Source organism: Alligator mississippiensis, chromosome 12 (genome assembly GCF_030867095.1).
Source record: "Alligator mississippiensis isolate rAllMis1 chromosome 12, rAllMis1, whole genome shotgun sequence".
NCBI lineage: Eukaryota > Metazoa > Chordata > Crocodylia > Alligatoridae > Alligator > Alligator mississippiensis.
In genome coordinates this window covers 42,413,362-42,437,918 of record NC_081835.1, presented here as the reverse complement: position 1 = coordinate 42,437,918, position 24,557 = coordinate 42,413,362, and the positions used below count along the sequence as shown (strand labels likewise).

At 48.6% G+C, this 24,557-nt stretch overlaps 1 protein-coding gene across 1 annotated transcript in view; it reads left to right on the top strand.

The window, feature by feature from the left end:
- The window catches only part of MON1A (MON1 homolog A, secretory trafficking associated), a 29,822-nt gene continuing 5,265 nt past the window's right edge, over positions 1-24,557 (top strand). Inside the window, exons 1-4 of the mRNA XM_006265534.4 lie at positions 1-251; positions 18,844-18,991; positions 20,363-20,830; positions 21,473-22,238. Of these exons, the coding sequence (XP_006265596.1) occupies positions 18,865-18,991; positions 20,363-20,830; positions 21,473-22,238 (1,361 nt within the window). The 5' untranslated portion in view covers positions 1-251; positions 18,844-18,864. The remainder of the gene's footprint in view (positions 252-18,843; positions 18,992-20,362; positions 20,831-21,472; positions 22,239-24,557) is intronic.

Below are 24,557 nucleotides of genomic sequence, written 5' to 3'. Positions count from 1 at the left end.
CGGCGGTGTTGCTCTTTCTCGGCTGGAAGCCGCGGAGCTGGCTGCGCGGGGCGGCGCGTCAGCGGGGCAGGGAGCGGGGCTCCTGGGCGGCGGCGGCGGCGGCAGCAGGAGGCTGAGGACCCCAGGGCGGCTCGGCCACGGGGAAGCAGACACTGCTGCGGGCACCGCCGCAGCACCCAGTTCCTGTCGGAGCTCTGACCTCGCCGTGCTGCCGAGCAGGGCCTCCAGAGCGAGTGGGAAGCATTGCAAAGGTTGGTCCCTTGGAGCTGTCCCCTCATTCTCTCTCTTCTTCCTTGCATGTCTCTGGTGTCCCTCGGAGGCATCTGGCAGCACAGGGAGATCTGCTTCCCCGGCTTTGGAGCCCGTGCACTGAGGTGGGATTGGTGCACAGTGCACTTTGCAGTACAGGCGATTGGGCCGGCACCCTAGCAGGGGATGATAGTGGTCCGTGAGAGACAAAAGTGGGTGGATGGCTTCAGCCAGCCTCTGCGGTTGTGCTCAGGGAGAGGGGTGGGAAGGGGAAGTGAGAGAGGGAAGGGAAGGAGTGAGGGAAGGAGAGCTGTCTCCCAAGGGTGCTTCCAGGACCCCCAGCTGAGGTTTGGGCTAGTGCTACCCTTGACTTGGGCCCCAGCTCAGGGTGGAGAGTGGGCATGGATGATGAACACAAAGGCTGGTGCCGCCTTGGGCAGGGGCTTGGACTTGGACTTGACCTCTTGAGGGCCCTGCCAGCTGGTTTTCCTGTGTTTCTAAGCCCAGAGCAGTATTCAGGTGCTGGTGAAAAATACTAAATGGGAGCCCTGGAGACTTAAACTCTCTGTTCACTGCTACCAGCCCCTCAGGTAACCTCCTGACAAGATCTGCCTACGCTCCAGGCACTGCTTTGCACTCAGACACTGGGCCTGGGTCAAAGAGAAATGACTGCTTCTGGCCCACCAAAGCCTTGACCTCTCTGTAGATGGGGCTGGCAAGGAGTGGGGCAATTAATCCTAAGGGCAGGGATGGCTGTCATGACAGTCTCCTCCCCACATGACTCCACTGCACAAGGGCCTCCCAACTGTCATGGGATAGGAACTATAATTATTGCCATCTTGGGCAATAATTTCAACCAGCAATTTAGAAGCAAAAGGCTCCCCTCTCATTCCCCTTGACCACCAGTGGGGAAAGCCGTTTGCCACCACAGGGAACTGGTGGGCTGCAGAACCTCCACCCCATAGGCGACTGGTAGGGGGTGCACGTGCCCCCCCTGATGAGACCAGTGCCTCCCCCAGTGGCTGACACCAGTGCTGTCAGTAGGGCTGGTGCCCCCCCGACAGGGCTGCAGATGACTTGTGCGGGTGTCCCCCCGGATTCAGGAGGCACCAGTCACTCATGATCCACCCCGAGTGCAGTGGAGACCTTCTTAGCTTCTGCTTTCCAGCTGGGTTGGTCATAGAAATAGCCCTGTAACTCCTGATCCTCAGAGTTCCTCCCCATCCTTCTTTGGCTGGGAGATCCTTTTTTCCTGTCAGCTCTCAGACAATTCACAACTGCCTTGATGCAGCAAGGAGGGAAAGTGTCAGGAGCTTTGGCCTGAGGTCAAGGTTAGATCCTGCTTTTGTTGTGCAAGGCAGTTATGTGTTCAGCCTGTGTGAAGCCAAACTGCAGGACTGGAGCTAGTCAAGTGAGAAGTTTACAGCAGGCCTGCACTGTTTGAGCCCTTTCCAATGGGAGCCTGATTATAGAACACTTCCAGAAGCAGGCACAAATCTTATCTTGTACAGCAAAAGTCACCTTACAGCTAACTGTGTTTGGTTGCAGAGCAAAAAAAAACACTCAGAAGGGGAAGAACAGGAAAGGGCATATGTTAGCACTGGAGTCAGGAGGAGAAGCACAGGGGTTCAGGACTGTTTACTGCACAAAGATTGTTAAATCATGAAATGGGATTAAGGACTGTTGTTAAACAGTTGATACAACTCATTTGGTGAACAACAGAAAGACTTTATTTGCTACAGGTATTCATTGGTAAATGAGCCCAAAGCAAAGCCCAGTATATTTAGCTGTAAAAGTGATAGTATCTCACCAATTATAGGCAAAAGAGGTGATTGATCTTGTCAGCTTCTCTAAGGTGTGGATACTTTCACCAAAAGATCAGCTGGGCATGGTAGCAGTCCGTATCAGAATGATTTCTCATTCTTGAAGCATGCCCTGTTAGCTGCTTCATTCCTCTTTTATACCCTTTTGCTCAGCATCTTCAAAGCATTCTTGTAGTTGTGTAAATCAAGACAGAATCCCAAGCAGTAATTAACAGGAAAAGCCTGTTAATCAAACTGTTCATTATTGGTTATCAGAAAGTTCTAGTTTTGATTTGATTACCTTCCTCAGTAACAAGGGGTTATCCATTTCTATTAAGTTGGAACATATCAGGAAATTGATTAACAACCAGGGAAAACACAAGGTTTTTGAGGAGTTGTCCTTGGAAGAACACTGAGGCAAAACAAGAGTAAATCAGGAGACACCTATTAAAGCCCATATGAAGATTGGTTCTTCCTACACACAAACACAAGTTAATTGAAAAAAACTATTTACTATACTAATTAATCAAGGTTAGGCATTTTACACAGTTACATGCCAGACATATAGGAGCCTGCTTAAAATAATCCTAAATATAGTAATATAAGCTGGAAGTGATACCTCATTATTTCTTTCAGAAGGTCCAGCCACAAACTTATATTCTCTTGCACTTATGCAATTGTCATCAATATTTTGTAGTTTAACTTTTGTAAGTAGGCCCAGCTCAGCTTGCGTTTCACAGTTATCAAGATCTAATGTCAGCATCCTTAGGACTGTAACTCAGACAGATGTCAGATGATTTTAATTAGCATCCAACTGACAGTATGGTCCCGACACAGAGCAGGGTGTGGGAAGATAGAGGTATTGATGTGTAGAGATTTGTAATTTACAAATGGAGACTTCAGAACAGTTGCAGATCATTCCTACCTTTGTGCAGCTGCAAAGGTCTGAGTTAAAAGTTTCCTTGGTCCCAGCTGATGCTGTTCCTGCCCCTTAAAGCAGCAGGCTGCAGGCAGTTCATGGAACTCTGCTACATGTCATCTGATCAGCTCTTGGAAAAACAGCACAGGAGAGCTGTGAATTTCACTCCGTTCTGATCATCTTAAAGGACTAGATGATACAAAGAGCTACAGCAAAGCCATAGCACTCAGTTGCTTTTTTCTGCCCTCAGGTATTAATTATACACACATTGAAGTCAAAAGAGCTCAAGCACCCCTTCCATGCTTGGGGAAGCTTTGAAACAGATCATGTTAATGAACCATCCTTGGTTCCCACTATTGCTTTCAGTTCCTTTTGCTAACTGCCGAACACGTGTTTCAGGGGAAGAGAGAAGACTATGTCTGTTTACAGTGAGTGATTCCAGCCAAAGTAGGTCTTTTGTGTTCAGCACCAGGCTTGATATTAATAGATCCAACTTCTAGTTTCAGCTGTTATTCTGCAAAGAATTCTGCACAGAATCAGAAGATGAACTGGCCTGATCTCTGAGGCTCTACATGTTTCAATTTGGAAGGTCTGTGTCCAAAACATTATCATCCTTTCCAATTGATATCAGCATGGCCAGAGGAAATTAAAGAGTTAAAACTGAAGGTGACAGGGAGAACAAATGATGATGCTGCCCGCATCAGGATTGTTGCTCAGGATTGTTGCCCAGGGGCCAAGGGAGGTCAGAGACCACACCTTCATTTTAACATGGTCAAAACAGTATACTATATTATTCTGATTATAAGTCAACCTTTCTTTCCCTCCAAAAGAACCACAAAAATTGAGTTCCCCTACCATGCAGGGTCACCCTGTGCTTGAGTCTTGATAGTCCTGACTTCTGTAATAGCAGTATTTTTGTGCATGCAATAAACATACCAAGTTAGAATTGTTTTCAGTAGGGGTGCACTGATAGAGATTTTTGGGGCTGATATCGATAGCCAGTATTTCAGGAGGCATATCAGCTGATACCAATCTCATTTCTGATACAGCTACGTGCAGCTGGTAAGTCTGTTGTGGAGGAAGGGGAGGGAAGGGGCATAGGGGCGCAGATCAAGGCTGCTGTGGTGAGGGAGGGAGTGGGGCTGGGGCAGGTGCTGCCTGGTTGGGGCGGGACAGGGCGTGCAATGGAACCGCAGCTCGTCGGGGCGGGGGGGCTCTCGCTGCTGCGTGCACCCTGGGAGGACAGGGCGGGGGGGGGGCAGGGGAGGGATGTGTCTCAGATCTGCACGGGGCACAGGCGGCGCAGGCTGCAGCTGCGGACTGGGGCTGGCATTGGGGTGGTGCCAGACAGGCGGTGGTGCTGGGAGAGGACTATGGGGGAAGGCTGCAGCCACCCCAAAAATCACCATAACTGCCCCATAGCCCCCCACCCAGTGCTGCTGCTGCCTGCCCTGCACAGATCTGGGGATACATGCCCCTCATGCCCTCCCAGACGAGAGGTGGGAGCAACAGCAGGAGCTGCCAAATGATTGGACAAGCCGCAAATGAGCTGGGCGCAGCAGCAGGAGCCACCCTCCCCTCCCTTCCTGTGGGCCCCAGACAAGCCGTGGCTCTGTCCCTCCCCCCTCACCCCATCTGGGCAGTGCTTGCCTCTGCCCCTGCCCCAGCCTCAGCCCCACACCCTCCTCACTGCAGGGGCCTTGATACACCCCTCCTCTTCCACCAAAACAGACTTACCAGCTGCACACAGCTCTCCATGCTGCCAGCTGTGCTGCTCACTGCCTACATGCTGTGCTGCAGTTGTGCACATGCACAGGCCATTTATTAGCCAAACTATCGGCTATATCAGGCGGATTTCTAATACAGACAATTTTTTTTATATCGGTGCCAATCGGATACCGGACCAATGTATCGGTGCAGTGCACCTCTAGTTTTCAGAGCAGTTGTTATTTTAGTTTTTTTGCATTACTCTTGGGGTCCTTTCCTTGGTTAGTTGATTATTTTCTGAGGTTTTGCAAGGGCAACAGCAGTTCAAGGTTGTTATTGACTTGTATTTGGGAAAATAGCTGTTTTTCCTAAAATTCAACCTGAAATTGTAGGGTTAGCTTCAGGGTCAACTTGTAATTGGAACAATATGGTATTTCACACTGGCCCTTTTGTTGGAAGCAGCGGAACCATTTGGCCTGAAATTTGCCAGAAATCCTCATTCTGGTCAACACACAGAATTCCAACGTAAGGGATTAATGTTTAGAAAAATTGTGAGAAATTGAGAACAAGGTCTTATCATAAAAAGTGTTGGGCTGCTTTTCCTAAAGGGTTGCCCACAGTGTTGCACGTGTGGGTCCCATTATTTGTAGAGCTATTGTCTCCCACAATGCTAGAAGCCTTTTCTGATCAATCCTGCGTCTTACTTGACCAGGAAGTTACTCTCTACTCAAGGATAGAGCTAGCCTGGCTGAGCAGAGCAGCTGGGTCTCTGACTCTAACACTGATTTAATCCTCACACTAACCCTGAGGTTGCTTTGAATCCAGGGTGACTCAGCTCCTCTTCCACAGGCTCTGTGTGGTCATTCCATGTACCCTGAATGAAATGTTAGGCCTCCACTCAGCTTTCATCCAAATTAAAAAGGGGTCTGTTCAATGATGTTGAGCATTTCTGGCATTGTATCATGGATTGGATGCATTTTCCAAAACTTATTACACTGACAAGGAAATCCTTTTCTAGTTGAGTGTATGGCCTGTGCTTTACTGGCTATTATAATCATCAGTGTTATCATGTCTGCTAGAACTAGAACATTGCTGTACACCACCTTTTAACATTAATTTGCCAATATCATAGAAATGGTTGGCGCATCTACATGAGATGATTAACTGTTCAGTAGCATACTTTACTGCACAGTAAGCATATGCGTCCACATGTGCACATGCTTACTACACAGTAAACCTCTTGGTAATCATGAGTAAATTTGCTACCTGCAAATAAAAGTAGCAAATTTACTTTCAGTTGGTAATGGCACAATAGCACTCGTGTAGACATCTCACAGGCAGAAAATCTGCTCCTGGTCATCCATCCACCAGGGGGTGAGAGATTGCTGCCTGCTGCTGGGGTGGGGCTGGGACTGTGTCCCCCTGCCTTGGCAGCAGGGAGCTCCAAGTCCTTGGCTCTGAGATCATGATTGAAGAGCAAGGGCTGGGAGATCCTTATTTCCCAGCCCTTTCTCCTCCATCACAATTGGGAGCAAGGGGCTGGGAGATCCTTATCTCCCAGCACTAGCTCCGTGGCCCCAGATCCTTATCTCCTAGCGCCAGCCCTGAGGTCGCAGAGCTGGCGCTCGGAGTGCTGGCCCCATGGTGCAGAGCTGGCACTGGTGTTGCACAAACAGCTAGTTTCGTGTCCCTGGAGGCTTTTCCAATATACCTCAAGAGAATCATACACACTCAGGCTGGATCCATCTCAAGTTTATTTGTTTGCAAACAGATCAACAAGGGAGCTCAAAACTCAAATCCATGTCGACCCCTAGCCACACCCAAAGATACATTTTTATACCTCTCATGAACAAGATCCCATTGTGGCAATCTGTGATTTGCTACAGTTTTCTGCAAAGTTTATGTGCAAAGCAGGCAGTAATTAATCTGTGTTCCCACAGGAGTCAGCCTTATCGTGAACCAAGCATTGTTCGGACTGCTCTCTCCCCCTAACAGGACCCCCCCCTCCTGGCCCCGCAGTGATGGAGGAGAGAGAAGAAGAAACAATTTGCAGTTTACAGTTCTCAGCTGTGAAGCCTTTTGTGTAATGAGATTACAGTTCTCAGCTGTGAAGCCTTTTGTGTAGTGAGATGAGACATTTTTGCAATAACTCCCCCCTCAAGATGCTCTCTAACTCTAATCTTAATAGGTTTCAGCCAGTGCTAATTTTTGATAATGCACAAGCATTTCTTGGTTGAAGACTGACTGAATTGTCCGTTTTATGAGGGCTATGAGACAGGGTAAAATACAGGGGAGCAAGCAAAGCATTGACATTAGTAGGCACAAGACGAGAAAAACTCCTTTTAACCATCCAAAATTGGGGAGCCAGGATGTAAACCAATCAAAATTCCACCCATTCCATGTTTGGACGGGGACATGTGCAACCTTTTCCATTTCATCTGCTAAGGCTTTGATTATCTCACCATTATCGTCGATATTAATACAACAGTTTGATAAGTTCAGCTTTTTACATACCCCTCCTTCACTTGCAAGTAAATAATCAAGAGCTAAGTGATTTTGCAGTACCATGGTATGAAGTTGGGTGAGCCGGTCCCCGATCAGGCGTAGGGCTGCAGCAGTTTTATTTGTAATAATCTCCACTACGGCTTGGAGTCTAATAACGCGATTTGTCAAATATGTGGGCTCTCTCCCAACTACATTTGGCTCCCAAGTTGCTGGACCATAGTACTGAATTATTCTCTCCACTGGCCACTCATCCTTACCCCACTTTTGGCCCCGTCCTGCCGCTATTCTCTCGAAGGAGATATCAGTGCTGCATTTTGCTCAATGAATTTTGGGTTGTGTTGTCCAAACACCAGGAGTTGTGGGCTGTGTTATCCAAACACCAGGAATCGAAGCTCCTAAATAACAAGTCCCAGTCCATTTGGGGGGGAAGCTGTCTATATGCCCATTGCCCACAAATCCACCATAGCCCACAGGCTTCATTTGTGATGGTAGAACGAGAGCTCATTAAAGTTAGAGTTAGTGAGCCTCTTTGTGTTGAACTCTCACTCACCGTGGTACCATTTCGATAGTGAGTGCAATTAATGCCCCAAACCAAGATCCACTCCTTACCCAATAGGCAGCTACAATTGTCAAACTTGTTATATGAGACGTTTCCGCATGTCCATGCACCCTCCCAGGGGGCGATCTCCTTAGAAATCCATGTCTCCTTACACCTTGACTGTCCCACTTTAAACCCACCTATGTGTTGGGAAATGCAAATAGATCCACCAATTTTCGTCACCATAAGTCTCCCAGAACCATTATATCGTGAAGAGAAATTGAAATTGCTATTAAAGCCCCAATCTGAGACTATACCTGTCCTATTGAGGGGGATAGGCAAGAAAGGGACTCCTTCATCTCTAGAGACAGGAGTAAGCGCACACAAAAGACAACTCTGGTTAGTTAGTGCCCGGGCTGAGTCCTTGAGAAGGGCCACCCAGGAATTTCCCACCCATGTATTTGTAGGTGGGCTTTTAGGTTCCCATATACTACTGACAGGTTGAAGGCTTGAAGGTCAATCTTTGAGGATTGCAGACCAGATTTCTGGGTCCGGCTTTACACACAGCGGTGTTGTATCGCCGGACTGAATTATAATTTCTCGACGCGGGCAGCACTGGGAAATGGGGTGCAGGAGGGCACTAAGTACTGTAGACTTTGAAATTTTGTAGTTAGCCTTATTGAGGGTTCCACCCCTGCTTTGGGGACACTTACAACAGGTGGGCATAATAGCTGGGTTTGATATGCCTAAAAGGGAAAAGAGCCCCAACAAATAGACTAGGGCCCACATCTTTGCAAGCGTAACTTCAAATCTCCAGCAGGTTCACTTTTCCATTTGTTGGCTTTTTGTTCCCGGGTGTTATCAGCTTCCAGAGTGACCACACCCTGGGAGTTGGTGTCCTCCTGATGAAAAGGTTTCACCCTCGAGCAATGGGTCCACTTATCGCTGTTTGATAAGCGAACAGCTGTGTGTGTAGTCAGCAGCACCTGGTAGGGTCCCTCCCACCTTTCCGCAAGAGGTTCCTTTCTCCACTTCTGTACCAGGACCTGGTCACCCGGTTTAAAGTTGTGGATCGGCGCATCAAGCGGGAGACTCTGGAAAGGTGCAGCGAACCTGTGTAGGGAAGACAAAACAGACTGCAAGGCGATAACACGTTCCCAAATTTCAGATTTTCTCAAATCTACAGTAATCTGTTCCCTCCACCTTGCTGGCAAGACTCTGGGAGGCATACCAAACATTAATTCAAAAGGTGACAATTTAATCCCTCTACGTGGTGTGCTACGAATACAAGTTAAAGCCAGTGGGAGTGCCTGCGGCCATTTCAAATGAGTCTCAATACAGGTTTTTGTTAACATTGCTTTCAGTGTTCTATTCATGCACTCCACCTGACCTGAACTCTGGGGTCTCCATGGAGCATGGAGTTTCCACGTGATATCTAAAGCTTTGGACACTTCCTGTACTATCTTCCCCACAAAATGACTTCCTTGATCTGACTCAATAGACTCAGGCAACAGAAATCGGGGTATTATCTCGTGGAGTAGTACTCGTGTCACCGTGGATGCGGTAGCCGTTCTTGTGGGGTATGCCTCCACCCATCCAGTCAGTTGATCGACCAATACCAGCAGATAATGGTAACGACCGAACTTAGGAAGTTCAGCGAAGTCAATCTTCCAGGCTTGTCCAGGATAATGCGCCCACGGTCTTCCTCCCATGGGGGCTGGTGGTCTTGCAGATTTTGGGTTCACCTTTTGGCAGGTCGGGCACTGAGAGGCCACTCTCTGGGCATCGAAATAGAGTCCTGGAGCCACTATCTGATGAACTAACAGATCTCCCATGGCAGTGCCCCCCATATGGGTGGAATAGTGTAACTGGTGAAGTACATCCCCTAAGATACCTCGGGGTACTAATACCTTTCCTCCAGGTACGACCCACCATCCCTGAGGATTTTTGATGGCTTTGAGCTCTGCGGCCAGCTGATTTAATTTTGGGCCATATTGTATTTTACAGTCTTCTAAGCAAAAGGGCACCCTGTGGGCCGAACCCTGGAACACTACCTCTCCTCCCGTCTGTGCTGCCTCTTTGGCTGCCACATCGGCCTTTGTGTTTCCCCTTTTCTGGCGCTCGTCTGCAGCCTTGCCATGGGCTTTTACGTGTACCACGGCCACTTCTTTTGGTAGCCAGAGGGCTTCCAATAGCCTTACAATCTGTGGCCCATTTGCAATCTTTTGTCCAGAGGCCGTGATAAACCCACGTTCTTTCCACAACAATCCATGGGCATGTACAGTGGCAAAAGCATATCGCGAATCTGTAAAGATGTTCACTCTTTTATCTTTACCTAATTCCAATGCGCGTGTCAGGGCAGTGAGCTCCCTGACCAATTTGCAGGGAGCTTTTCTTTCCACATAGTCTCAGTCAATGTTACCACAGCACACCCAGTATGTCGCAAGCCATGTATTACACTACTTGAACCGTCTACGAAGAATTCCTCCTCCGGGTTCTCAAGTGGGTCATCTGCCAAGTCAGGATGAATCAGTACTGTCTGAGCCAATACCTCTAAACAATCATGGCACGGGGGTCCCGGTTCTGGCATCAGGTGGCTGGGTTCAAAGCAGTGGTGTGCTTGAAGGTAAGGCCTGGATTAGATAGGAGAAAGATTTCATATCTGGATTGTCTGGAGGGGTTTAAAATTTTTCCTCCCTCTCCTCCAAGGATCTGGGGAACTCCATGTGGGGTATGTATTTCCATATCAGCTCCCATAACAATCTTTTGAGCCTCCTCCACAAGAGTAGCTGTGGCAGCGACAGACCTCAAACGTGCAGGCCACCCCTTTGCCACCGGGTCTAGGACCTTGGAGTAGTAGCCCACGGGCTTCCAAGTTGGGCCCACCGGTTGAGTTAAGACCCCGGAGGCTACCCCCTTATTCTCATGCACATACAGTCTATAGGGCTTGCACCCATTTGGAATCATCAACGCTGGGGGTCGCAAGAGGGCAGCTTTTAACAACTCAAATGCATGTTGATTTTCCTTAGTCCATTTCCAATTTGTGAGACCCTCCTTTGTGAGGGATTCATATAGGGATTTGGCTTTTCCCCCATAATCCGGAATCCACAGTCTACAAAACCCGGTTAGTCCCAGGAAAGCTCGCAGCTCTTTGGGGTTTCTGGGAGCGGGCATATCCTGTATTGCTTGAATTCGATCTCTACTCAGAGCCCGAACCCCCTCCTCAATCTCATAACCCAAAAAGGTGACCTTTGGCTGGCAAATTTGAGCCTTTTCCCGTGACACCTTATACCCTTTCTTTCCCAGGGTATTCAGCAAGGATTCTGTCGCTCTCTTTCCCATCTGCACATCAGAACTTGCTATTAATAAATCATCAACATACTGCAACAACGCCACCTCAGGGTGTCTCCCTTTCCAATGCTCCAGGTCTTTTTGCAATGCTGTTCCAAAGATATGGGGGGATGATACAAATCCCTGGGGTAACATTGTCCATAACAATTGAGTCTTATGATACGTATCTGGGTCCTCCCATTCAAAGGCAAACAATTTCTGACTGTCTTCGTGTAGCGGAATAAAGAAGAAAGCATCTTTCAGATCTAATACTGAGAATACCTTGGCATGTGCTGGAACTTGGGTCAGAATGGTGTGGGGATTTGGAACCATAGGATGATCCACTAAAATCTTTTTGTTTACAGCTCTCAGGTCTTGCACCAACCTAAAGGAGGTGCCATCTGTCTTGGGCAACCCCAGAATTGGGGTGTTAAAGGGGGATGATCCCTCTATTAACCACCCATACTGCTTGTATTTTTCAATCAGCAGCTTCAAACCCGTGCGGGTGGCTTTTTTCAGAGGATACTGTCTCACACACACAGGACCCTCTCCTTCCTTCAGAGGAATTTTGACTGGAGTAATGCATTTTGCCCAGGCAGGAGTCCCATCCACCCACACACACGGATCAACATTCTCTAAAATCTCAATTCCTTTGGCTTCTGGCACAGTCTCGGCTGCCTGGAGGGCTGTTTGGTAATTTGAGCCCTGTTTTACTGATAGCCGCATTACAATCAGGTTTTCATGGAAGAAGATTTCAGCTTGTAGCTTTGTTCTTTCCGCTTTCTTCTGCCCCCCCTCAGGTTTCTCCTTTCATCCCCCACCGGTATTGGTGTTTTAGAATGGCTTGTGTCAGCTATCCCTTCCCGATCCGTTTGGTCTGTGTCCGGTGGCGTTTTAGCCTCATCCCTGCACCATAACCCTTGAGTCAGATCTTCCCTCACTATCAGAATTAAAGAGAACTCGGGGCTTTCTCCCAGCGTCTTTTGCCAATAGCATCTTACACATTTTTCCTTTACACTTCTGTACCCATGGGGGACTGGGATTCATCACAGCACTCACCCAGCAATCTACATACGGATACTGATCCCAATGACCATCCTTTGTTATCACACTTAACACTTCATTAGCCAATTTCACATCAAAAGAACCGATATTCGGCCACCCCACTCCAAATGATGGCCACTCCTCCTGACAGAAAGTAATTAATCTATCTTTTGACATCTTTATCCCGTAATCCCCTTTGAACTTACTAAAGTTCCTTAGCATGCATCCTAATGGGGTTGCGGAGTTTTCTTCTCGGGAGCTACCCGAACCCATTGTGTCAACCAATACACAAAATCACTCAAATACCTGTCCACTGGGTCACGAGGTTCCAGCTGAGCCCCCTTGCGTTCGACACTACCTTGTCAGGCAGAATCGGGGCGGCTAGACTCAGCCTTAGTCCCAGACCTGGTCAGCGGCTCATGTTTCTAAATGAACAAAGTCCCTGGGGCTAATGTTCAGACTTATATACTGAACGTTCCAAAATTCCAAATTCCCCAAGAGACCACTCAACAAAGTCCCCAAAAGACTTCTCAAATGACACAAGGCAAATGAATACTTACTCCGTCAACACCCTGGCGCCGTCTCTTCGGATCCACTTAGCCTGGTTGACTCATTTAAAGGAGAGCCTTTAACTTCTCGGGTGCCCCGACTCACGGTTCCAGTGCCCGTGACAGACTCCAAAAGCGGTCTGGTGCGCACTTCACGGACCCCTTTTCCGATCTTACCGTCCGGCCCCGAGGTAGTCCAAGGACATCTCCTGCCTGGCTCGCCAAATTGTTGCACAAATGGCTAGTTTCGTGTCCCTGGAGGCTTTTCCAATATACCTCAAGAGAGAGTCATACACACTCAGGCTGGATCCATCTCAAGTTTATTTGTTTGCAAACAGATCGACAAGGGAGCTCAAAGCTCAAATCCATGTCAACCCCTAGCCACGCTGGAAGATACATTTTTATACCTCTCATGAACAAGATCCCATCGTGGCATCTGTGATTTGCTACAGTTTTCTGCAAAGTTTATGTGTAAAGCAGGCAGTAAATAATCTGTGTTCCCACAGGAGTCAGTCTTATTGTGAACCAAGCATTGTTCGGACTGTTCTCTCCCCCTAACAGGACCCCCCCCTCCTGGCCCCGCAGTGATGGAGGAGAGAGAAGAAGAAACAATTTGCAGTTTACAGTTCTCAGCTGTGAAGCCTTTTGTGTAATGAGATGAGACATTTTTGCAATACTGGGAGCTCCCTGATGGTTGGGGCTGGGAAGCCTGTTCCCTGCCCAGGTCCATGAATGTGGAGCTGGGCAGGGAACAGGCTGAGAAGCTTGGTCTCCACTTAGCTCTGTGCTCGTGGAGTTGAGCGGGGAACATAATCCCCGGCCTGTTCCTCACTCAGATCCGCACTCTCAGAGCTGAATGGAGAACAAGCTCCCCAGCCTGTTCCCCACCCAGCTCTGCATTTGCTGAGGTGAACAGGGAATAAGATACTGGCCTGTTCCCCACCCAGCTCCATGCTCACAGAGCTGAGTGGGAAACAGGCTCCCCAGCCTCTGCCCTAAGTGCAGGGTGGAGGCTGGGAACTGTCCTGGTCTCACAGCCCTGTGTGAAAGAGCTTGGAAAGAGCCTCAAGAGTGGGGCAGGTCCCATTCCCCTGCCTTGATCTGCCGGAGGGGCAGCTAGCATCAAACTAGCTGCTGGCTGCCCCTCCCCTGCAGCTGAGACCTGCCCCCTGGGACCTGCCCCTCCCCTGCCACTCTTTCCAAGTCCCTTGCCCCTGATCAGGGAGCCAGGGCCAGGAGTTCCATGCTGTGGGGACAGGGGGACATTGTCCCCACCCTGGCAGCAGGCAGCCCCCAGGGGCAGGTTGCAGTGTCCCAGCCCTGGCCACGAGACAGCTGTCTCCTGGCCCAGTGTTCCCTGCCAGCCCCTGGGCTAGCATACATGTGGAGCCTAAACCTCCCCCTGGTGGTGGCAGAGACCCATAGCAGGGCCCCAGGAAGCAAGTCTAATCCCGTTTCTCTGCATGTGTAGACGCCTGCCCAGGAGCTTTTACTCATGAATAGTTTACTCACAAGTAAACTGATCCCGGATCAAATGCATTTTTAGGTGCATTCACTGAAAATCAGTTGGAAAGAACCTAAGGAAATCATCTAGTTCAAGCTCTGCTCCAAGGCTGAATCAACTCTTCATACAGCATTTCTGGCAGATGTTCGTTCATCTATCTAACCCTCTAAAATTTCCAGTGATGGAGATTCCAGCACCTCCCAAAGTAATCTGGTCCAGTGCTTAAGTGTCCTTACAGTGATAGCTTTTTCTGAATGTCTAACCTAAATCTTCCTTGCTGCAATTTCATAGATTTCATAGATTTTTAGAGTTGGAAGGGACCATCGAGTCTGACTCCCTGCCCTGGGCAGGAAAGAGCGCTGGGATTAGATGACCCCAGCTAGGTGCTTGTCTAGTCTTCTCTTAAAGACCTCCAAGGTAGGGGAGAGCACCACCTCCCTTGGAAGCCTATTCCAGATTCTGGCAACCCTCACTGTAAAGAAGTTTTTCCTAATGTCTAATCTAAATCTGCTCTCTGCCAGTTTATGGCCATTGTTCCTGGTAACCCCAAGGGGTGCCCATGGGCAACTGGTGCTGCCTTAGTCGGGGGGGACGTGCTCCCCCTGCAACCAGTCCTGCCGACTGGGGAGGTCCCCTGCAAGGACTGATTGCTACGGCCGGTCACTACAGCCGCTTCCGGGAGTGGCTGTGGTGATTGGCCAGCGCTTGCAGAGGGGGCATCAGCACTCCCACGTGCCCCGCCCTGCCCATCACCTAAGCTGCCACCCCCTCCCCCCCCGATGAATTTGTAGACAGCTAAAGATCCATTCTCACCCTCCTTTTGCTGAGGCTGAAGAGGTTCAAGTCCCTCAGTCTCTCCCCATAGTTTCTTACCTGCAGGCCCTTAACCATATAAGTAGCCCTCCTCTGGACCCTCTCAAGGTTATCCACATCCCTCTTGAAGTGTGGTGCCCAGAACTGGATGCAGTACTCCAACTGTGGTCTTACCAATGCTGCATAAAGGGGAAGCATCACCTCTTTAGACCTGCTGGTGATGCATCTTCTAATGCATGAAAGAGTGTGGTTGGCTTTACTTATCACTTCATTACATTGATGACTTATGTTCATTTTGGAGTCGGCTATGACTCCGAGATCCCTTTCTGCTGCTGTGCTGCTTAGAAAGTCATCTCTCAGTCTGTAGGTGTGTTGGTGATTCTTTCTCCCTAGATGTAGCACTTTGCACTTATCTTTGTTAAATTGCATCCTGTTCTGATCTGCCCACTTTCCCAATTTGTCCAAATCCACCTGAATCTGCTCTCTGCCCTCCAGCGCATTTACTTAGCTCTGTAATTTGGTGTCGTCCACAAATTTGGACAGAGTGTTTTCCACGCCCTCATCCAAGTCACTGATGAAGATATTGAACAGCACTGGTCCAAGGACCAAACCTTGGGGAACTCCATTGCCCATATTTCTCCAGGTCAAAAACAACCCATCCACCTCCACCCTCTAGGTGCGTCCCATAAGCCAATTCTCCACCCACCTGACTGTGTAATAATCTACATCACAACCGCTTAATTTAATTACTAATTTAGGCCCATAATTTCTCCCAACTGCAGTCAATAACAAGAATTTATTACCTTGTTCTTTGCAGTAACTTTTACATATTTGAGGACTGTTACCAGCCCCTCCCCCCTTCTATCTTTTTTTAGACTAAACAAATCCCAGTTCTTTCACACTTTCCTCATAGATCCTGTTTTCAGGATATCTGATAATTTCTGTTTCTCTTTTATGAACTCCACCTCTTTCTTGAAGTATGATACCCAAAACCGGACACAGTGCTCCATTTGGAACCTTACCAGTGCTGACTACTTCACATGTTTTCTTATCTTTGACAGTCCTGTTTATCCATCCCAGTATAATGTTTGTTTTTTTCACAACATTATGACATTTTTGACTTATGGTCAATTTGTGATGTATTGTAATTCCCAGTTACTTTTCTGCCGAAGTGCTGATTACCTAGTCATTATCCACCATGTATTTGTGTAGATGATAATTCCCAGTGTAATACTTAGTACCTTCCTTTATTGCCTTGCCTCCTATTTAATTTAAAACATTTCTCCAGTTTGTCAAAATTATTTTCCACATTTGCATTGTCCTCCCAAATGCCTGCAACCACTAGATTGGTATCATCTGCATTGTCCTCCCAAATGTCTGCAAGTTCTTCGAGATTGGTACAATCATGAGTGCAGATAGGGGTTGGGAGCTTTGTGCTGCCAGGGCAGTGGGATATTGTTTCCACCTGAGCTCTGGTGGCAGAGCCCGCCCTGGCAGCAGGCAGCTCCTGGGGGCAGGGAGCAATCTTCTGCCCCCTGCTGTCCGCACATTTGCTCCTGGTCAGCCATCTACATGTGCTGGACTGCACAGTAACTACTCCTGAGTAAATTTGCTACTTGTATTTATAGGTAGCAAATTAACTTGCGATTAGAGTAAATTACTGCACAGTAAGTGTCTACACGTGTAGACAGTGACACTTACGGGGTAGTAATTTGCTCTAATCTTGAGTAAAGTGTCTTGTGTAGACACGCCCCCTCTGGCTGGTATTAATGACAGAGTAAGACAGATATGGCACCTTCTGCTTTTAAAGTTTAATTAGATTTTCTATTTAGGTTACATCTAAAGAATTAATTTTAAGGAGTATCAGTAGGGGTCTACTTAATTCATGGTTTCATGGTTTTTGCAGAAACCACAAAAAAAACAGCATTGTCCACGATTGCCAGGAAATACTGTATTTGCCACAATTTCCCTTGAAATTAATTTAACCAACACCTCAGCATATTCAGATAATACGCTGCTTTAGAATGTCCCAATGCTTACCACAGTTCAAAGACAATGCACAATCACTGCAGCCATAGATCACATGATTGAGAGTTAGTGAAGTGAAGATGTTTCAGTGCTATCTTTTAAGAAGTTAAATGCAAAGCTAATGCCCTACACTAATTAGTGGTGAGGAACAGGATTGCTGAGAAATGCCTGTAAAATCTGCTCTTTGTGCCATGACGAAGGCGTGAAAATTGCTTTGTCTCATTGCAAGTTAAGTAGACCCCTGAGTATTGGTCATTTTTTTCCTCTTCTTCTCTATCACTGTATTTTAAAGGAGGCTAATGGATGATATTATATAAGGGATTCTACAAAGAATTGTCCTCTTTCAAAATAGCTCTGCCTTCTTACATTTCACTGGCAATGAGGACACAGGCTGTCCAAGTAACAGCCCAGCTGCTCCTCATAGTATTTCTGTCTCCTTCCTGACACTATGGGAGACTCATATTTCCCTTGATGGCTTCACTTACATTAGCATCAATAAGAGTTGGTAGTCATTTTGAATGAGGACGTCTGAGTGGAAGGCAGCTTGTGGCCTCCCTCCTATTCAGAATGATAGGAATTGGAGGGCATTTTAAAAGTGGGTAATTCTTTTCGAGTGTCTCTAAAAGAGGTAGGATGTGCAAGGAAAATAAACTAGAGACTCTGTCATCTATGTGTGAGAGCCTGAGCAACTGGCACGGCTGGCTGGCTGACCTTGTTCCTGACCCTAGCCTGACTATTCTGTTTCACCCGCTGTAGGCTATCCCTGTTTCTCATCCTTCCTACTTCCACAGCCTCCCCATTTCCTTCTGTTCTTGCCCTCAGGAGCTTCTGATTGATCTTCCCCTCCCCTAAACTAAACCCAATCAGCCCCTGTCTATGGCATGTTTATGAGAGGCAGGCTCTGCTTTCCAGCAAAACATTGGCCACATTTCCCCACTTCACCTGTCTCATCAACTTTCCTGGTCAAAGCAAGCTAGCCCAACCCAAAGAAATGTCATTGGGGCTACGTTTGTACTGCCTCCAGACTGAGCCCAGGGCACTGCCAAGGAACACGTCCCATCCCCTCACTCCCCTTCAGCACATGCCAGAGCCTGGAAATTAGAATACCTTAGAGTGGCCCTGAGCATGCACCAAGTCAATGCTTGAGAAAGGGAGTCTGAGAGCAGTGCTGAGTTTTGTGCTCAGGGCTACTCTAAACTAGCCTAATTTCTGGGTTTGGCTCACGCTGACAGAAGTGAGCAGACAAGGGTTGCTCTTAGGCTCAGCATGTATGTGGTGTAGACTCTTCCTATCTGAATTTTGTTAGGGCTGCTCAAAGGATATGCCCTTTCTAAATGGGCTAGGTCTTTAACCCTTTAATCACATTTGGGACCTTCACCAGAGGCACCATCCCTTCTATAGACAAAACTTCAGGTCTTCCTACTGTTGGGTATACTGAACATGATCTCAGCCTGACTGTTGTAGGGGTGCCCCTATAGATACATTCCAGCTGCTAGGAACTAATTCTAGAGACCGAGATTTAAGGATAGCTTCAGAAGGTAGCTTCATAGCATGAGCATGCTGTATATAATGTGTGACCAAAGCCTTATGTGTTCTCTTGTGTTCTGTCTCCCCAAGATGCTCCAGGCATTAATAAAGCAAGCTGAAATGAAGTATTCCTTTGGAGCAGAGATTCCACATACCACCAGTGCTACCCTATCCAGTCAATACTTCGCTGACCTATCCCTATCCCATCAGTGGGATGAAGGGCAGCAGCTCCAGTGTCCACTGTGTCGCATTGCTTCTGTTGCCCAGCCAGGGAGCAGCAAGAAAGGTAACAAAAGTATCAAAGGGTTGATGGTCTCATTTACATGCAGGTCCCTGTCATCCCCTGAGAAATGGCTGCTGATGTCCACAAGAAAAAAGGCTGGGAAGTGCCCAATGGATCCTTGGTGCCAGCAGATGGGCAGCACACAGAGCGGTCTGAGAGCCCTACCCCAGGTTTGGCACAGGGAACAGAACCAGGTAGGAGCAAATTATTGCTGCACTCCATGGAGTTAACCATACCCCAGCAATGCAATTGTCCTTCTGGCTATGGGAGGCCAGGAACTCTTCCCCCCTGCCCTGCTGGTCTTGGATTGGGATGGAGACTGGGGTGAGCAGTGCTCCAGCAGGTGCCCTGGATACCAGCTGCTAAGAACTTCATGCTGATTCTGGGTCCCCCAATCCCTTCTCAGGGATCTTGGCAGAATGAGTCTAGAGGAGCTGCATCCCTCACACACTACCTTGTGTCTCTGTCCCTGGAGACATTCTGGTGCAAGAGGATCCTACAAAGGTTACTGCCATCCCAGCATGCATGGGATTTGTGCAAGCCTTCTGCTGGCTTCTGTTCAGGAGAGTATGTACCTCCCTGGCCCTGGATTTGCAGAGCACGCTTCATGGTGAGCAAAGTGCCATGGGGTCTAAACATTGACTTTTCTGCCCGGGGGGCAGTGAGATCTATGCTAGGGTCCCAGCCACATTTCAGTTCCCAGGAACAATTCCCACTATGTTAAGGCAGGATCTGATCTTATCTAGAGATGGGTATGGCAGGACTATTCCTCTAGACCACAGACCTCCCCTCTTGGCACATTAAGTATTCCTCTGCTTCTGTACTCTGCTCTCCTATAGTTTCCTCTCCTTCAGTAAACATAGTCACTGGCCCTTGTATGAGTGACACGAGGAACCTCATGTGCTCTCCCTTTCTGTGCTCTGCCCACTGGTTGGGGAGCCTGCTAAGAGGGGACAGTGCAGGCCTTTGGCAGGGCTTATCTAACTTAGACATCACCTTCCCCATGTTCCTTGGGGGAGGGTGATGACTGGCTCAGCCAGGGCAGTCTGCAGGCACAGAGGCAGGGGCTTACTTTGTCTTGCCCAGAAACTATGGGCAGTCACATTTAGCACAGTCATGGCAGGGTTCCAGCTGCCTATGACTGTTTTCTGTGGCCTTGACTAAAGTCCCCTCACAGCTCTGGAGTGGAGATAGGGAAGGCCATAAAGCAGTGGCACCAGCCCCAGCTTTGTGCTGCAGGAGAGTATCAAGGGCTGTGTGTGTGCCTGCACAGCCTGTAGCTAGAGATAGGCACATCCTATTTAAAGGGGCAGCATCATTTTGTGACACTGGCCATGTTAGGAGGATAGGTCCCTATAAAGCTAACTTCTTCCTCATTGTGGGAGGAGGGAAGGGGAAGTGAACCAGCTGGGCTTATTTTTGTCTTGGTGTCAGAGGCTCCTGTTCTGCTGTTGACCCATCTGGCAGGAAAGGGGAGCTGAGGGGGGTGGGCATTCATGCACTGGCCCAAGGATTTCCGTAGATGGCTGGGAGTGACCACAGCTCTCTGGTTTGTTGGTTTCTAGGGGCAGGTCAGGAGGGGACAATGTTTGTTCACACCCGGTCCTATGAGGACCTGACAAGCCCAGAGGATGCAGGTGTCACATCCAGGAGCCCAGAGGAAGGGCAAGGGGACGAGGTTGACCAGACCAATATGGAGCAGATCAGCAAGGACTTCAGTGAGCTCAGCACACAGCTGACAGGTATGGCCTTGGACCTGGAGGAAGAGATGAGGCAGAGCAAGGAGGACAAGCTGGACCTCTCACCCCAGACATGCCGACGGGACTCTGTGCTATCGGGAAAGGAAGAGGAGGATGTGACTATGGATGCCTGGCGCATGCATCAGAAACATGTGTTTGTGCTGAGTGAGGCAGGCAAACCAGTATACTCTCGCTACGGGTCAGAAGAAGCGCTGTCCAGCACTATGGGGGTGATGATGGCTCTGGTGTCCTTCCTGGAGGCAGAGAAGAATGCCATCAGATCTATCCATGCAGGTACCATCATATCTGGGGGTGCCCATAAAGTGCATGTTACCTCCAAGTTATTGGGTGGGCCTTTTGATTGGAAAGGACTGCTGTAAGGGACTAGGGGAAATGACTTTTCCACATCAGAAAAACAGCAAAGCAGGGACTTTGTGATGGATCTGGTAGGGGGAGAAGCCTCCATCTGCACAGATTGAGGAGCTTCTTTAGTTACCACTGTACAGAATGGCATGAGCAACAGTTTTAAAAGAAGCTTACTGCCAGACAATGAGCCAGATTTCCACGTGCAGCTATCTTTAAGTCACACATATAAATGCCTCATCACATGTGTAGTGACTGCAGCTGGACTTGCAAATAGATAACTGTCTAATTTGCATAAGCAGTTGCAAATTGCTCAGGGTTCCCTGCCTGAATCCAGCCCAGGAATACTGAATTTGCCAAATGAGTCCATGATCATATCCACATCCCAGTTGAACTTCTTCACCAATGACCCACAAAAGGCACCATCACTGTCATGGTATTTCCCAACAGCACTTTGCTCACAGACTCACCTCTCCCTCCCTCCCCTTCCCTCCTTTCTCTCTCTCTCTCTCTCTCTTGCTCTCTCTCTCTTTCTCTCTCTCTCTCATTGATGGGACCTCCCATGCCGAACAGATGGCTACAAGGTGGTCTTTGTGCGCAGGAGCCCTCTGGTGCTGGTGGCCGTGGCTCGGACCCAGCAATCAGAACAGGAGATTGCCCACGAGCTCCTCTATATCTACTACCAGATCCTCAGCCTCCTGACCTGGACACAGCTCAACCACATCTTCCAGCAAAAGCAGAACTACGATCTGCGCAGGCTACTGGCAGGCTCTGAGCGCATCACTGACAACCTGCTGGACCTCATGGCACGGGACCCTAGTTTCCTGATGGGTGCTGTGCGCTGCCTACCAATGGCAGCTGGGGTGCGGGATGCTGTGAGTGCCAGCCTCCAGCAGGCCAGAGCCAAAAGTTTGGTGTTCTCTATCCTTCTGTCCAGGAACCAACTGGTGTCTCTGGTAAGAAAAAAGGACCAGTTCCTGCACCCCATTGACCTCCATTTGCTCTTTAACCTTATCAGTTCCTCCTCCTCCTTCCGGGAGGGTGAAGCCTGGACTCCCATCTGCCTGCCTAAGTTCAACTCCAGTGGCTTCTTCCATGCCCACATTTCCTATCTGGAGCAAGAGACAGATCTGTGCCTACTCCTTGTCTCCACTGACCGTGAGGACTTCTTCACTGTATCCGACTGCAAGCGCAGATTTCAGGAGCGTCTAAGGAAGCGTGGCGTGTACCATGCCCTACAGGAGGCACTGCGCACTCCTTTCTACAGCATCTCCCAAGTGGGGATCCCAGACCTCAGACATTTCATCTACAAATCCAAGAGCTCAGGGCTCTTTACCAGGTGAGAATCTGCGGCAGGTGATGTCCCCAGGTGCTGAACTGGGGCATGGAAGCCATGGTAAGAGAGTAACTTGGGGTGCTCTGCATAGGTGCCAACTCCATGGGTGCTCTGGGGCTCAAGCACCCACTGAAAAAAATTAGCAGGTGCTCAGCACCCACAGAGCCACTTGCAGATGTTAAAAAAAAAAAAAAAAAAAAGCGCTTTACTGGAAGAAGCAGCATGTTGGTTCTATCCGGCTCTGCAGTGTCTACAAATATCACACGCTTCAGCAGGACTTTTTGGCACTTTTAGCTAACACTAATTCAATCAGCTATTAGATAAAAGCACCAGAAAAGCCCCACTAAAGCACCCCATCTTTACAGAGGCTGCAGAGGAGGGTCTGAACAGGGCTCTTTTAGGCATGTGCGTGGCTCGCCACAGGACTGCGCCAAGTTAAAAGTAAAGTGCTGTTTTTTGTGGTGGGGGTTACATCTGCAAAAATACACCAGCAAAAAACAAAGATGGTACCTATGGCCCTCTCTACCCTGAAGGGCACCGGAGGGAACTTTCAGCTACCCCTCCAGTGGCCAGGGGTGTATTCTCTGGCTTTTAGAGCCCTGACCTGCCACAAGATTTGTGTGAGGGAGTCAGCACCTGCCTTCCTCTGTGCTGTCACTATTGAATAGACATATTGCTCAGTCTGGGAGTTGCAAGTCCAAGCAGGGACCCCCACAAAACCCCTGTTTATACTTCAATCTGGTCTTGCCTTTAGAGCCACATGTCGTCCACAGTCAGCTCTGAGCTTGCCACCAGCTGCATGACAGCAAACATCAGGGAAACAAGAGGCCCCATGAGATGTGTTATGGGGCTTCAGGGAGCTTTGGTTCTGGATGGACACTAATGGGGCAGCTTCAGCAGTAGGCAGGTGGGTGGCATTCCAGTGCAGAGTAGTTGTTCGTGGAGGTTTTCCAAGACAGTAGTGATAAGGGGATGTCTAATAGCTAGAGCTTCTTGGGTACTTCTGAGGCAGCTTTCCATCTTCAATGTGATTCATGCTCTGGGTGGGAAGACACCCAGGGAGAAGACACTTCTATGGGGAAGCATAAAGTAGGGACTCCCAGACTGTCTTTATCCCATTAAGCTCCACCTGAGGGATACCAGTGATGTCTAGAAGTAAACAGTTCAAAAGGAAATGGATATCAATGGTGCCCTGGAGAAAACAGTTTCTAAGCAGCTGCCAGATTTCCAATTCCCACACCATCCAGACACTTCAAATGAGTTGCAACAATATGGCTTACATGCCCTGTTCACACTAGGTCCCCCTTAGTTGTGTGGTTGGGAGGGTTGCAGCCTTGGTAGCACTGATGAGGAACATTACCAGGAAATCCCAGCCCTGGAACATGCACTCACTCTTATTACAGCTGCTCCAAGGGCTTTTCCCATCACTGCTGTGGCCCAGGTTCCTCCCCACCACCCCCTCCAGCCTGACAGCAAGTGTCTATGTAGCTATCCCATCTACACAGGGCATGAAGCCCCACTCCATCTTTGTCGCTCAAGCCAGGCAACTCTAAGGCAAATCTCCCCCAGGATTTCTGTTCTCGCTGGCAGAGAGATCATGGGGAAAGTTGATGATACCTTTCTACTCCCAGCCTGCCATTCAGGGGACTTGGGCTGTTTGCAAGAGTGAGATGCCCAGTCTGGCCCAAACTGATGGCATTTTAAATGTGGTAAACAAAATCAAGAGAGCCTGAACTAGCCTAGCTAGTTCCTTGGCCTGTATGGTTAGGGCAGAGGTCAAATTCAAGCTTCTGGTTAGGCCTCTTGCTGTTTGGTCTCTTCAGTAGACTCTATTGGCCTGTACTCTTTGGTCTATCTATCCAATAGACTCTATTGCACTGTACTGTTCCCCATTGCTGATGGATCATCTGGTATTGTCCAGCAAAGATACTTCTTGATAACATAGGAACAGCTGATAGGCTATACTGGCAGTGCCATGCGGACCAACACAGGTAGGAGGATGGATCATATTGCGGCATAACACAGGACAGATTTGCACCTTATAGACTAACTAAATCAGAGATGTATAGTATAAGCTTTTTTGAGCCTATAATCACTTCTTCAGATGCTCTGAAAGGTCATGCATAGAGCAGTGTATCAAATAGTGTGTGTGATTGTCAACTAGGGAGGAAGGGAATGAGGAGCTCTGGGGAAAAACAGGATAAAATGTGTTCTAGACATGGTTTTAAGGTTATTTCCATGTTATGTTACTCATAGCCACAAAGGCATACAGGAGTGAGGGACCTTTTCCTTACCCCCAGCCTCAGCCAGACATTTCTCAGC